We start from the raw sequence: 15,762 nt of genomic DNA on the forward strand, positions 1-15,762 counted from the left end.
AGGAGGCGACACATATGAGCAAACATCAATGAGCCTGACCCCCCCGACCTGGGCGAACGTATGCGTGTTGACAGCCAAACAGTCTAATCCGTAATATGAGGTAATGAGAGGTAACGTCTGACGTAACGACTGAGTGTGTGTGTGTGTGTGTGTGTGTGTGTGTGTGTGTGCAGCTGGCAGGACAGCAGACACGGAATATGACTTTATTCCCATCTGTCAAAGGAATTATGTCTGTTTGTGGGGGTCATGCTGTCTGACCTTTGGGAAACATACACTCACATACACACATCCCATGTACACACACACACACACACACTGACACTATACATCACTCAAGAGGTTTCTGATAGTGTACGTCCATCTGAGCGGATGTGGTTCAGGTCCGTCTCCTATGGATCTGATCCCAGGTGAGCGTTCTCTCTCGCTGACCCCTCCATCCTTCACAGAAACTGGGATGGAAAGTGATAGCACACGCCAAGCACATGCAGGCGAGGAAGCCACCGCGGGCCACTGTGTGTGTGTGTGTGTGTGGACGTGCTGTACACAGTACTGTACAGTATGTGATCTGGCATGTGGGGAGCAGGATATAGCACATACCTGCCTCTGGAGGCAGACTGCTAGGTGTATTCTGTCAAGGCAAAGATTCACGTCAGGGGCAATCAGTGTTTTTTACATATAGCCCGACCCGAGATACGAAATGTAATAGCGCTGACAACATCAAGGGGTGGTGATGCTTTTTTCTGCTGCGAGTTTGACTCTTTTATCCCATTACCCTGTTTCCCGTGTTACTCCATTCCCTGTCTGTATGTAAGCAGACTTTCCCTCTCAACACAAACAGTAATACAATGTGGGTGAGTGATGTGTGATTGCGTGGGGACAATCTTTTCATTTCTGACAGCAAGAGTAGAAATGATCTCATTAGTTATTTTACAACAACATCTATGCTATAGGACAATGAATGTATTATAATAAGTCTGCGCAGTCTTTATAGTAGTGACAGCATTTCTAAGTCATTGTTTTTATAAGGTGTTTATAATGTGACACTTATTTGCCTGATTCTCAGCCTCAATTAGCATTGTGCTTTGTTTCTGGAAATTTAAAAGAAGTGTGATGCATAGCTGGTGATTCAGAGCGCTCAATCCAGACAAGCAATTTATAGGATGGGGAATTTATTTTAGTCTACAATGTGTGAATGAATTCAAGTCTACAAAAGGCAATTTATACTGCAGATAGTGTATGTAAGGAGAGTGAATATATTTAGTGAGCCTTTCGTATTCCTGTCACTGCATCTCTATCCCTCTCCAGATGGTATGAGGATGGTCGGGTCTTATCTTCGGGACGGTAACTGTGAGGCTTCTATACCCAACAGAAACAGGATGGCATTTAAATCATTATCATCTCCAAGGAGTATGAATACGGTCCTATCTGTGAGACGTCTACATTTAAACTGGTAATCTGCAACATTCCTGTTTTTTTATTTTCTTTGGTGCTACACGGTGCGCTGCTAGACAATGTGTCCACCACTGTGACGTCTTCTTCCTTGGATTTATTATTGATGAAGTTTGAGTTTCTGTAGGTGGCGCTCAGAGGATTTTTCCCTGGAAAGAGCTACACGCTACCAAGTGTTTACAACAGCAAATTCAAACGCTTTCCTCAACTTTATAGGTTGAATCACTATTTTGTTATATCAATCAGCAATAGAGAGTAGCAAAACGGAAATGTATTTACATGAAAATGTCACAGATTATTATTACCTTAACTGAAAAAGGTTGCTCTCTAAGATATTGATATATTCATGAGGTGTCAGCAGAAAACGAGAGCCATTTAAATGTTTACCGTCTCCAAACAGCATGAGGATGGCCAGATCCACGGCTCGTTTCCAGCCCGAGTCCTTCTGGATGGCGATGCCGTAGCCGGTGGAGGCAAACACCTTGCCGCTGCCGATGGTGACCAGCTTGCAGCCCTCGTCTCGGCCCGCCATGTAGTTCAGCACCGCAGCGTCATAGATGAAGGCGTCCAGCTTGCTGCAGGGGAAACGGACAACTTGTTAGAAGAAGAGCACAAGTGCAGATTCACAGTGTTGTCACTTTTGTACTGCGCTGTGTTATGTTCCTGTACCCCACCCTGTAATGACAATGGATTTCTATTCTATTTTATTCTATTTTGATATGTTCTATTCTATTCTATTCTATTCTATTCCATTCTGATACGTTATATTTGAATTTTTGTTCTCTTCTACTGTGACAAGTTCTATTCTGATAACTTCTATTCTCTTCTGTTGTGATAAGTTCTATTCAATTCTGATAAGTTAAACTCTATTCTATTCTCTTCATCCATGTTATCCCTGAGTCAGCTGACAGATAAATCGACATGACAGTCCCCAGCTTGGTGACAAGCGGCGCCCCGCGGCCACACGGGTCTGTGTGGTCATTCAGCTCCCAACTCAAACCCCACAGCTAAGCTGCTGCTTTGCATTCCTAATTCTTCAGAAGTGGTAGACAGCGAAGATGAAAAAAATTAGGAGAGAGAGAGAGAGAGAGAGAGAGAGAGGAGGGAAAAGATATCAGCTAGCTTTCACAGCCAGAGAGAGTGAATATTAGCTAGCTTTCACAGCAACCACAGGCTGTGCTGCTATTCTGGGCGCCAGTGGCAGGCAGATACAGCAGCTCCTCTGGCTGCCCACCCACATTGCCCTGCCCTCCCAAAATGCTCTCTTTCTCTCCCTCTCTCTCCCTCCCTCCCTCACCATCTTTTCTCTGTATTGCATCAGTACAGGACCTCAGAGCTCCATAACGCACTCCTTTCTTCATGCTGACATCCCTTCATCCTCCATCCTTTCTTCCCTCATGCACTCCATTCTTTCCACTCCCATCGTATCTACTTCCCATCTCCTTCTCTGGGCCCCTCCCTCCGTCCCTCTCTCATCCCTCCCTCCATCTGTCTCCCTCTCCTCACCCGGACTTCAGGCTGTGCAGCGCCTCGTCTACGTTCTTCTGGTGGAAGCTGGTCATGTAGCTGTGCATGTCCCGGTAGTTGTTGCGGATGTTGCGCTCCGTGCTCCCGTTGGGCACCGTGCCGAACCGGAATGGCGGCGAGAAGTCGTTAGGCTTCTGGAACTGTTGTGGGTGTTTTCCGGAAAAGAAACCACACAGAGGAAATGACAGGGGAGTGCTTGTTAGCATGGAAAAGGCATTGGGCCGGATCAAATAGCCTTTAATGCACTGTTGAGCAGGAGCACAGAACTGTGCTTTTGGAAGCCCAAAATGGACTAATTACTCGGGGTTCCGTTCTCCGGCGTATGATAATGTGGGGGCGCAGTCAGACAGGAAAAGACATAAAAGAGACACAGAATCTCAAGGACACACTCAAACACACATGCACAATCAACCAGATCATGTACAAAGAGACAGATCAACCATGCAAGTCGATATCCCCCACTCACTCACTCACTCACTCACAGACAGATCCAAATATCCAAACGCACACACTTGCAAAAACAAAGAAGTGGTCCACGCTCAGTCGCATGCCAGCCCACAATGCTCACTTTTCCACACCTGCTCCTCCACCCCGCAACCCCCACCGCTGCCGTGAATTCACACCTTTTTGTCTGACAGGCCCGACACCTGGTCGACGTACTCCTCCTGGATCATGAAGGCGGCCAGGTTGGCAGTGTAGGAGGCCAGGAAGATGACAGCGAAAAAGGCCCACACCGACACCATGATCTTACTGGTGGTCCCTTTGGGGTTCTGCACCGGCACAGAGTTGTTGAACACCAGACCCCACAGCAGCCAGACGGCCTTGCCGATGGTGAACGAGGGACCGCCCGGCTCTGGGGTGAGAGAAATGGGGGGAGGAGATACAAAGAAAGACGGCAGAGGGGAAGGATGCAGAAAAACAGATCAGTTCCCCCGGTCGCAGGTACCGCCTCGCTTTATTCGCGTTTGCTCATGACCGCCGCTGTGGGAAGCGCTTGATGGATGACAGCGACAAAGAGCAGATCTATTCCCATCCTTTAGTTTGTCAGTGATCGCGGGATGTACTGCATGGTCCGCATCCGCTCACTCAGCCACTGCTGTGACAACCCACTGTTAAAGACAAGCTCCGCTCCACCTTCTCCTATGGCAGTATGACAAGGTGGCAGGATGGAAACACTACCTACTGTAGCGCCGCGGCATCAGACACAGGGACAGAGAGAGGAGGGAGGGGGTGGATGGGCACACAGCAGGCTACAATTATGCTACAGCTGGAGCAACAGCATAAGGCAACAGGCTTACATAACCTGGCAAGTCATTAAATCACACACACACACACACACCATACACACAGAATGTGACATTTCTTTGCCACTGTTGCTGTGACTTATGAGACATTATACAGAAAACATTACTGTAGGAGACATAACCCACCATTACTCCTAACCAACCACCATTACTTCACTCTTATCCCCTCTGGACCTCGATAATAAGGCTGTGAGCAGCAATGTAACACTCCTCTGATTTTATCTTGAGTGGCTGCAGCAGTGGCAGGCTAATGCATTCCCAAGAGTCGAGCAGAGCTGGGTGTATAAAACATGGCAAAAAAATAGATTGTCATTGAATCTGAGCCATTGATTTTGATGGGCAAATGGATTTGAATGGGCTGCTGGAGCCATATTTGATTGAGGGAGGATAGTGTCGTTCCATACTGTCAGACACGGTTAAACCTGACACACATTTTCAATGTATGGTAATAGATCTGCTAAAGTGTATTCATCAGTTTTACAACCGTGGTTACGGTGGCGAATCACCGGTGCGATATTTGAAAACTTCACCATACAAAGCTGTTCCAATACATTCCCATGTACAGCAGAGCCTGTGTTCACACAGTGATTCACAGAATGCTTAAGATCACCCATGAAGCACCATTTGGTCCTTGTCAATGATCCTATTCATTAGCAAAAGAGCCTAAGTGATTGTAGCTGTGGATAAGTGCTCCAGCACGTTCAGACGAAAGTCCCAGCACTTCAGTAGCACTCATTCAGAAGGTATTGTCAAAGCCATTATAGTATTTGAAGAGCTCCTTTTTAAGACAGCTGCAGTGTGTTCAAGGTAACAAAACTGGATGTGTTATTTTAACAAGTAGGAATGCCTGAAGACGTACCTCATTGTCACGTTTTGCAGCATGACTTTACTGGGTCTGGGCCAGTGTGTGAATGATGTGCGTGTGTGTGTGTGTGTGTGTGTGTGTGTGTGTGTGTGTGTGTGTACATGCGTGTGTTTGTGTGTGCTCCTCTCACCTCGCCCATCTGCCAGACAGCGATTGTAGCCCACTGGGCTGAAGTACTCAAACACAAACACAGCCACAGCCGACACGATCAGCAACATCACAAACATCATCACCCAGACATCCGCACTGAAGGGCTCTAAAAGACGGAGAGAGGGGGGGAGAAGGGGGGGAGGAAGAGGAAGGAGGGTTGAGGGAGAGAGAGAGAGGAAGTTTATGAAACCAAATTAATCAAAATTGTAAAATCACCCCCTGGTAAGAACATGATTATTTGTACTCGGAAGTTATTTATACTGTGTATGTATGTGTGTGTGTGTGTGTGTGCCGGCGCATTTATGAGTGAGCCTTATTTGAGTATGTATGAACACTAACAAATACTTGTTCAAAAGAGAATTAAGAGGAAGGTAGGCATAAATGGACAGATGTGCTCATTCAAATGTGTAAATTTTCCACCCAGCCCCCCTGCACTCTGCTCTGCTTGGCAACAGAGTGTGAAGACACAACTTTCACATACAAGACATTGCTTATTTTCAATCATACAATGCAACTTCGCTTCTGTACACAATGGAATATCTTGCTGAATGCTTTATGTTAATATGGATCGCGGGTTGTTGTTATGTTTTTCAGAATTTGCCCCAATAAATTCCCCACTTATGCTTGGAAACAAACTCTACTTTGTCTGGGCAGATATTGATTCACATCCTAAGTTACATGTCATCCCTTCTCTACCTCCAATCTTATCGGTACTGAACATTTGAAAGAATGTATCGGAGAGCTGCTGGAGTGCACACATTTAATTAATGCTTCGAAGGGCTTATGCTTCGCTTTTCAGTTCTCGCATGCATTCATTGTATCACTTTTTTTTTTTTTTTTATGAATATTTTATTTTAATGTAACATCAGGTTTTTATGCGAAACGTTTTGTATGCTGTCTTCCTCGCAAGGGCTCACTTGAAAAAGAGACGCCATTTCAATGTGACTAACCTGGTTAACTAAAGGGGGAAAAAAAACCTTTCTGAATACTGTTCAATAAAGCAAAAATGCCATAGAAATAATTTCATCAATGTCTACCAATTAGTGTGCAGGTTGCAGGATATGTTCTTTTTAAAATTCATTTTCATCCATTATTAAGACATACTTGTGAAATTTTTGTGAAATCCTACTAATGTCTCCATCTGAGTGTGTATGTGCATTTATGGTGTGATATACGTATGTGTGTGTGTGTGTATGTGTGTGTGTGTGTGTGTGTGTGTGTGTGTGTGCTCATGACTGTGTCTTGTACATCTGCCAAAAGCACCAGGTGCGTTTCTCCTCACCAAGAAAGGCAGAGGGGGAGACGGTTCCGTTGCTACGGGAGACCATGACACTGATCCCCGTCTCAATGAACGGCACAGAGAAGTCGATGACCTCCGACCTCTCCTCATTGATGGTGAGTGAACCCACTGCCATGTGGGCATTCTTCAGAACCACCTGGGGGGAAACAGAGAGAGAGAACGAGAGAGAGGGGGAAACACAGGGTCAATGGGAGGGAAACATTGCCTATTCCAAAGACTACAGTGAAAAACAGATTGGTAAGGCGGACGTGACAGGAAGAGTAATTCAGCTTCGGTTCATCCACATGCCACCATCTCTGCCAGGCATCAAGGAGACTGTTTTGGAAGAATGAAACTGGCTTCATTGCGACACTGGGTCACTACAATACAATATGTTGACTGCCTGCTCCGCCCCTCCTCCGCCCCGCCTCCCTCTGAGTCTGCACAGGTATATTTAGCCCTAAGTTCCCGAGGCCTTGGGCCATGTGTAAGAGTGGAGCACAAAAGACTCTGCTAATAAGGGATGTGTACGCCAGAATGAGCAGGAATCCTACGCACTGTTATTTCTCTCCGTTTCTGCCATTTTTTTCATATTGTCTCTCCTTCTCCTCCTCTCTTTCATTATCTCTCTCTCATTCTGTCCTCCTATTTCTGCTGTTCTGTTTCTCCAATTTAAATTAAATCATTAGCTGCACGCTTAGGCAAATATAAGGACGTGTACGTGTGCAGCCATGCATGCGTGCGCTGTGCATTTGCGTAGGCTTGCCTTTATGCTGATGTATATTTGAGGAATTTTACAATACAATGTAGGCGGACTTCTAAGTTAAGATCGTTTCCTATTGCATCGCACATCTTAACCGACTATGTTAGTAAGATAATAATAAAGTCACTCGCTCTGTGCCATAATCAATTAAGTTGGACATCACATTGATTTGTAACGGATGCACTGTGCTGTATGTCTAATGTGTGTGTGCAGGAGAGAAGTGGGTCTTTCCCCGAGGCTGCTTTATCCCTCTCTCCCTCTCTCTTTCTTACTCCCTTACTCTCTCTCTCTCTCTCCCCCTCTCTCTTTCTCTCCTCTCTCTCTATCTCTGATTAAGAGCCTCCTCATTGTCCTCCTCCTCAGGTTTTGAGGAGCTGATCACAGCTCCCCCTCAGGCCAGGATGTGGGGAACAAGTGCTGGCTGGTGTGACAGAGAGAGAGAGAGAGAGGGAGAGGGAGAGGGAGAGAGGAGAGGGAGAGAGAGAGAGGGAGGGAGAGAGAAAGAGAGAGAGACAGAGAGATAGAGAGACAGAGAGTTTTATTGGATCTTGTTCAGACAATATAATTAGCCCTCCAAAAGCTGACCTCATGATCAATGGCATTTCCCATGGCCACCAAATAACTTTTGATTGGTATTATTAGTATTCATATTAGTATTGTGTATTTACTTACTCACTTACGTGCTTGTTTAGTTATTTTTTCAAGAATTACACAGTGAATTACAAAGTGCTTTACTGTAACAAGAAGACAAAAGAACAGTAAAAACTAGTGAAGAATTAAAGCAGTAAAACCAAAGCATTTGAATGAAGACTAAAGTACAATAACATAATTTTAATAAAGTAAGCACAAAATTAGCAATATGACAGTGGGACCACTGTGTTGTGAGGCGGTCTGGTTTCTAAACTGAGGCTCCAGTTTGCTGCTGCATCGTTCTGCCAGCTGTGAAATCCATGATCAGTCGATGTGCCAACAGATCGGAATGAAATTGACCACGCTGTCCTGGAGGGTGTTTTTATTTACTGACAAGGCCAAGCTGCTACCTCTTTCTCTCTGAACAACATCCAGCACTGCTTCTTCTCTACCATGTTATATGTGACCCAACAGAAAACTCACAAGATGTGCTTGTGTCTGTTCTCAGCAGATTAGTGACCCTGCCAGCAAATAGCAAACAGCCAGTACTTTTTGTATTGAGTAGAGTGTTTGTGTGTGTGTAATAGAAAGAAAAATTTCTTCACCTCTCCGACCATGCCATTCCAAGTCCCGTTAATCTTCTTTCCGTGTTTGCCATTGGTGACCAGGTAGAGGTCGTAGGTGAACTTGACCGACTTGGCGATCTTCTTCAGGATGTCAATACAGAAACCCTTGCAGCAGCGCTTGATGTAAATCCCCGAGTCGCCTGTCTGATTGCTGAGGGGAGAAGTGGTGGTGGTGGTGGTTGGGGAAGGGGAAGGGGAGGGGGGGTAAAGATAGGGAAACAGGAGAACAATTTTCAGCAACCCAAGGTCAATGTTTATTGGGGTTTGAAGACGTAAAACAAGTAGTCCAAGAGAGAGAGGACCGAAACAGGGATGAAATGAAATCAACCTAGAAAATAGAGCATTGAAAAAATCAGTAAGGAGGAGAAAGACGACAAGTCAACGAGGTGTGTGTGTGTGTGTGACAGAGACAGATAGAGAGTGAGAGACAGACAGACAGACAGACAGAGGGAGAATGGGAGAAAGAACAGGATGAAAGACCAGTCAATAAAAGAAGGACTGACGCCCTCAGGAGATTCCAGGTAGGCCAGTGACAGAAAAGGAGGCCAATGAAGAAAATTCATTATCACAGACCGAGGAGAAGTGGATAGCAGGAGGGTCAGGGTGCAGAGGGAGGAGAGGGAGGAGAATGGAGACGGAGACCAAGAGAACCAGTTAGCAGAGGGGAAGAGAGTAGAGGTAATCAGAGGACAAAGAGATTGTGAGGTGATGAAATAGATTGATGAAATTCCCAAATCCCATTAGAGAAGAGGAGGGGGAACATCACAGAATCGTCATGGAAAAAGTGGATGAAGAAGCAAAAGAAGCAGGAGGGAAAGAAAAGTTCAAAATAATTCAAGTCAACAATACTTCAACAGTCCTCTATTCACATATGCAAATTTCGCTATTGCACTGATTCATTTCTATAATTACTTTTTTAGCATTTACAATTTGATTGCATGATGTATTCTGCAAAACTATGGCTGTAGCAACTGGTGGTTTATGGGAGTAGAGTACTGGTGATTTGTTATGTGTGACAAATGACTTTGGAAAGATGCTGAAGGTTACACGCTACACCAGAAAAGTTTTAAATAATTCAAGAAATTGCAGCTATATTGAAGTGCGGATCAATACGTCTTACACTCAGCTTCACAAGAAAACATGGTCTGTTTTAAGCACACTTGCTTCACATCGTGAAAACAAATCAGATTTTTACTCCTATGTGACCCAGAATTGATGCCTTCTGCAAAAACCTAAAAAAAATCTTTTTTTTTGTTTTTTTCTGTCCAAATCCAGTCGTAAATTCTCACATGAGCTTGAGCTGCTTGCGGCACGGCACGGTGTTCCTCATGCAGGTTCCGCTGAGCGGGTCCACGTCCTCCACGATGACAAATGGCGCCTCCTCCAGAGTCACGATGGACAGGTGGTCGTCCTCCCGCTCCTCCGCTCCCGAGTACAGCTCAAAACGAGGCCACACGTGGTACCTCATCGTCAGAGAGCCTCGCTCCCACTTGCCGACCTGCAGGAACGAGAGGGAGGAGGGCTGTGTGACATACAAGCTACAGCAACAGGTACAGAGAGGCAGGGGGACGCTCCAGGAGAAAGAAGACAGTGACAGACACATCACAGAGGGTAGAAAAGGAAGAATGAGAAAGAGAAAAGACAGAAGAGAGATTAGAGGAAGAGCGGTGAAGGACGGAGAAGAGAAGAGACAAGACGAGAAGAGAAGAGAAGAGAAGAGAAGAGAAGAGAAGAGAAGAGAAGAGAAGAGAAGAGAAGAGAAGAGAAAACAGGACACAAGATATTCACCCTGTCCCATTGCCTCTCCTTGTCCAGCAGAATGATGACCAGCTTGGGGTGCATCTGGTAGCCGTCTTCACTAAACGACAGGTTACGGCCTTCAAACGTCACATTCATCAGATACCTGAGAATAAGAAATACAAGTCGGAGTTAGAAATAAGATATTTTAACTTCCCATAGTATTCAATGTCATATCTATTGGTCTGGAAGGGAAATGCGCAGGATTTAGACTTTCAATACAACTTCTTATACCCAATTCAAGCTTAAAAATGCGTAATGAATATGAATTTAACGAAAGTCCCTGCAACAACCTCATAGGAAATACACAAGACTGTGGTTAAATGGATACGTTTTTCAATCAGTGACACCAGAGTGTAGACTAAGTCGATTTAAGGTATATTAAGATTCGTTAGTCTTTAGGGACAAAAGCACTAAAGCCACATAAATGAAATCAATGATACTTAATAAATCAATACAGCAGTCCCATTGCAACACTGATGTCGTTGTGTATTTTGTCTTAAGTTCCAGGCCATTTCTCTACAGAGGGGATAAGGCTTCAGTAGTGGGAGGGGTGGTGGGAGAAAGCTCAAGGGTCCTCATTTATAAATATTCCTAAATGTCTGGTACATTGAAACACTAGGCCAAAACATTTGAATCATGAAGCATACATGCCCAGTGTTTGTAATGACTCAGTGCTGTCTAATTTTCAGTTGAAATATTTTGGCAGTGCAACAATGTTCTTTTCTCAAATTTGTTGGGATCTTGTTTAGGAAATGATGCCTGGAGAGACAGCTATGGCCAACAGGCAGAATATCTGACTTTAGTTGTTCGTTAAAGAAGTGTCCACTTTTATCAAATATTTCAAAAGTGTGTTTTCGCCCAAATATCACAGTGAAAAGAGACAGGAGTGAAAATGTGACAGCGTAGCGAAAGCCCAGGACTTGACCTCATGCAGTCGTGATCGCATGGCGTACGAAGTAAAAGCGAGGAGGACGCTGCTACCCGAGGCTTCTAAGGAGACCCTCCTCGGCCCTGATTGTCCTCATGCTGTACAGGTTGCCTAGCTAGCCTGAACCACGGCAAAGATGACCCAGTTTGAGGCTCGGTAAGACATATGCCAAGCTCATAGACTGAGAAACAGAAAGAGGGAATAAAAGGGAGGAAGAGAGAGAGTGATAGAGAGGATGAGGGAGGGTGAAGAGGGCAAGAAGCAGAGAGAGACAGGCAGGGAGAGAGTTAAGAGAGAGAGAGAGAGAGAGGAGGAGGAGGGGGTAGAGAGGCAGAGTGTATTAAGTGCCTGTGTGAATACATATCAGCATATATGTGTGTCAACAAGTGCACGGCGCAGGCAGATAAGCTGGAATCATCTCTCCCTCTCTCCCTCTCTCTCTCTTTCTCTACCGCCTCCTTCCCTCACTGTTCCTCTCCCATTCTGTGGGCTGCCATCACCATGGAGACGCTCTGCCTCTGAAACAATCCACCGGAGAAATAAATAACTGGTCTAAATGCAAGGAGTGAGGGGCTGTGTGTGTGTGTGTGTGTGTGTGTGTGGTGTGCAGACTGTTTAAAGGAGGTGTCGTGTACATTTAACCGCCACCATCTCCAACCAAGTCAACGGTGTGAAACAAGACAATAAACCTATTCACAAGTGAATAAAGAAAACACAGACAACAGATGAGCAGAGGATCTGAAACTCGCCCAAGATTTTATCACAAGAACCTCCTACTACAACACTCCGGTACCTCCATCTCAAATGCCCTCGACTGTATTTTTAAACCCACCTCACACACAGACCTAAGTAGGCTACATGCTTTGAGCAAGTCAATAAAATGACTCAAGCCTCGCTGAAATGCCTATTGCCGCATTCTAGCTGGCTAGCACATTAAAGTGCTGTAATGCGCATGTAACATGGGATTAGCCCCCTAGAGCATAATCTCAGTTTGAATAGGGAACCAAAACGATCCGGGGAGGGTGGTGTGTGTGTGTGTGTGTGTGTGTGTGTGTGTGTGAGGGGGGGCGTCTGCGTGTACCAACCTGTTGCGGCCCCGCGCCAGTACGACCCCCAGGATGAGGTCAGATGTACGGCCCCGCATGTTTCCATGTGTCATGATCAGTTGACATGTGTAAGTATAAACAAAACCCCAACAGAGGGGAAGGGGGTGGGGGGGGGGGGCGCTTAACACCAATATAACGTAATGTAACGTGTTGCCATGGCACCCACAACCACAGCAATTTTCATGCAATCTGCTGCGTTGCCATGGGAACAGTAATCTCACCCGAGAGAGGGTGGTTGAGAGAGACAGAGAGAGAGATGGAAGAAAAGGGGAGAAATGGAGAGAGGGAGAAGAGAGATAGAAAGATTGGGGTATCTTTCTGTCTAAGCCCGACTGTTTACCCACTCGCCTCATTCTGTCTCTCACTTTCCAATCAATCTCTCCCGCTCGCCCCTGAGGAGCTGCACTTAAGCGTATCGAAGCACACATCAATGGGATCCATCTACCCATACATTAACCTGCACAGGTAGATAGATTGATGCATGCTGAGAATTTACAGCAGGAGAGGCTGCTCCGTTTATCATTTTGTAGCCGTGCAGTATTGATGTAGCTTTTATGTGCTGTTTGATCCCTTCCCATGTCAGAATTCCCCCCTGACTCCGCTGGATGAAAAAAAAAAAAAAAAAAAAAACTGGGATGAGCTACTAACAGAACCTCATGCGGCTCCATCACAGCCATATGCAGCCGCTAGCGCGTGCCTCGCTCGCCAACTGTTCCCAACTAATCACTGGCTGTGAAGGGAATGTATGAGTTACTGAGACACTGAATCATCAATGCCATGGATACGATCCCTCACTTTTTTTTTTTCTCTTTTTCTCAAATCTCTTCAAACGTATTTCAGAGCCATATGATATGACTTACTTGTCTTGAATTATTCCTTTCATCAAGTGGAGCCGAACGGGGCCACAAATTCTCTGTCACTGCATTTCCGGGATACAGAGATATATATCACTGCTCTGTGTGTGAAAAGAAATCTACTGTGCACATAACACACACGTGTACACGTCAGGTTTGGGTGATTACTCAGAAAATATAATCTGGGATGATTGCAGAAGACCTGCCTCTGAGGAGTAATCATTCACTGATGAAATGTGTGCTACACATACACTGAAGTCCTGTAAGATATGTGTAGGAACTGTGTGAGGAGATTGACTGTGCAATATGAAAAGCAATCTTCGAATAAACTGCTCAAAATTCAGCGATTTTTCATTGCTGAAACTTGAAAGTAATGTATAACACACACTGCAGATGCAAAATGTCAGCCTCAGATCCTCTTAGAACTACAGGCTTCAATAACCGAGTCCACGGTTTACCTGTCTATGGAAAGGAATCAGTTACTGATTACTGAAAGTTTAAAGTAATGTGGACTACACATACTCTAAGATGAAAGATGTAAGGCTTGGAGTCTCTTTGAGCTGCAGCCTTTAATAAGTGAGTCCACAGGAGCTCCATGTGATCTGGGCCCATGAGGACCCCTGTTGAGAAGGGACATCAGACAGCTACCTGTGGAGTCTGGAGAGAGGGAGCACTATATCAGACAGAGTCCTCTCTCATTCAGAATGTGAGCAGGGCTTAACAGGCAAGGACAGTGACCTTCTACAGTCTACAGACTCTCTAAAAACATTGCATACAAATAGGTCTGTTTTTGTAATTTTGCAGTAGCCATCTATAATATCAAAAACAAGATTAGATGTTTGTTTTATAAGTCACACTAATGTAACATGAACAGTCCTTTCTAATATGTGTATTTATGGGGAAAAGGTGATGCACATTTGGCACGTGGAGGAAAAGAAAAGCTTTCGAGTCAAAGAGGGCTCCATTTGTTTTCTACCAGGCACAAATGTCATGTACTTTTCTGCTCTAAACTTATCAGTACTGTCGTATGCTTCCATGCAGAAAATTACAAGACAAAGAATTTATTGATTATTACTACATAAGAGCCAGCAAATGTGATATGGGCCTGAATTGGATTAACTTGGAGACAATATTGACTCCAAGATGATTAAATTGATTAAATATTAAGTTAATGCATTGGTTTTGTTTGAGCTAACATTTGAACAAAATTTCTAGGCACACCTGAGCTCACTCACTGCTCTACGGTACATTACAGGACAAAATCCACCTGAAAACACTTTAACATTATTAAAAACAGCTATTGGCGATGTACCTTGCATTTCTGGGCCCATTTTGTTGTTTGGTGGTGTGTTTTTCTTATTCCTGTTGATAACATGAGACGATGTGAGGTCACTTTGAGATATTTCCAGCACAGCTACTTTGGAGTTTAATAGCAGAAGATTTTTCAGCTATCTAAAACATCAACGGTAAACATCAGAATCAAAGACGAAGGGCTTCTTTCTAGAATCACCATTTTGCACCGACGGTCAACAATCATTCAGGGAGAGAAGAAGAGGCCGAGAAACCAATTTCTCCAAAAACTCCTTCTCTTGCTCTTGCTACGCTATCTCTATCACGAACGCTCTCTCCTCCTACAAATAAAACCCACAGCTGTACGGAGCAAGTTCAGGGTTGTCAAAAGGCATTCTGGGACATGGAGGAAATCAATAACTGAAGTAGAAGTAGATGAGGCAGGTTGAGGGGAAAGTGGGTACACCAAAAAAAGTAAATTACAACACTTCATCACAGAATAACTGCTGGAACATATTGAACATCACAGATTGATGATATATAACGGGGTAAGAGTATCTCAGGGTGGAATTTTCCTTTAATGGCCACTAAGGTCGCAAATGATTTATGGATTTTTTTTAGAGGAAACAATATGGATTTATGTACGATAAGGGTAAAATGGACGCACCTTTGCAAAGTACTGCCCAAGTGACAAGGTTTTGTACCATTTGGTAGCTTTAGTTAGAGTTACAGAACAACATAAACCTCCTGACCATCAAGGAATCTATCACAGTAATTCATGTGGTTTCTGTGGAGTTTTTCTCTGGCTTTAATTCAGTTCAGTTCTAGTGGAGAAACTCACTCAGAAGCCCTTAAATCAAGCCTCTATCATTTTCCAGTCGATAACAGTGAAATCAAAATTGAGGTTATCATCAAAAACTAAATTCATATTACCCACAAAACATCGCGATAACAAAAATGTCAATATCATAGTGAAAAGTGTATTAACTCACACATGATGCACTGAACATATGGTGAGCAGCACATATAACATATGTGTATTAGTGTTCATTGATCCAATAGAGTGAACATTCACGTGAAAGGCCATATGAAATATTGATCGGTTATTTCAATGGCATTTTAATGTCCCTCACATGAATTAGTCATAAATAAGGAAGGGACAGACTTGACAGAGTTAAATGAGACTCTAAA

The 15,762-nt window shown here is 44.4% G+C and overlaps 1 protein-coding gene across 1 annotated transcript in view; it reads right to left on the bottom strand.

Moving 5' to 3' along the window:
* grin2bb (glutamate receptor, ionotropic, N-methyl D-aspartate 2B, genome duplicate b) overlaps window positions 1-15,762 on the bottom strand; it is a 53,279-nt gene that overhangs the window by 6,855 nt on the left and 30,662 nt on the right. The window contains exons 5-12 of the mRNA XM_071536685.1: window positions 10,382-10,496; window positions 9,883-10,091; window positions 8,573-8,744; window positions 6,578-6,731; window positions 5,276-5,401; window positions 3,600-3,829; window positions 2,956-3,116; window positions 1,837-2,024 (exon numbers count right to left, since the gene is read on the bottom strand). Coding sequence (XP_071392786.1) covers window positions 1,837-2,024; window positions 2,956-3,116; window positions 3,600-3,829; window positions 5,276-5,401; window positions 6,578-6,731; window positions 8,573-8,744; window positions 9,883-10,091; window positions 10,382-10,496 — 1,355 coding nt within the window. The remainder of the gene's footprint in view (window positions 1-1,836; window positions 2,025-2,955; window positions 3,117-3,599; window positions 3,830-5,275; window positions 5,402-6,577; window positions 6,732-8,572; window positions 8,745-9,882; window positions 10,092-10,381; window positions 10,497-15,762) is intronic.

Source organism: Centroberyx affinis, unplaced genomic scaffold (genome assembly GCF_046629955.1).
Source record: "Centroberyx affinis isolate AG114_WGS23_722 - 3 ecotype Tasmania unplaced genomic scaffold, CSIRO-AGI_Caff_v1 ptg002929l_1, whole genome shotgun sequence".
NCBI classification, from domain to species: Eukaryota; Metazoa; Chordata; class Actinopteri; order Beryciformes; family Berycidae; genus Centroberyx; species Centroberyx affinis.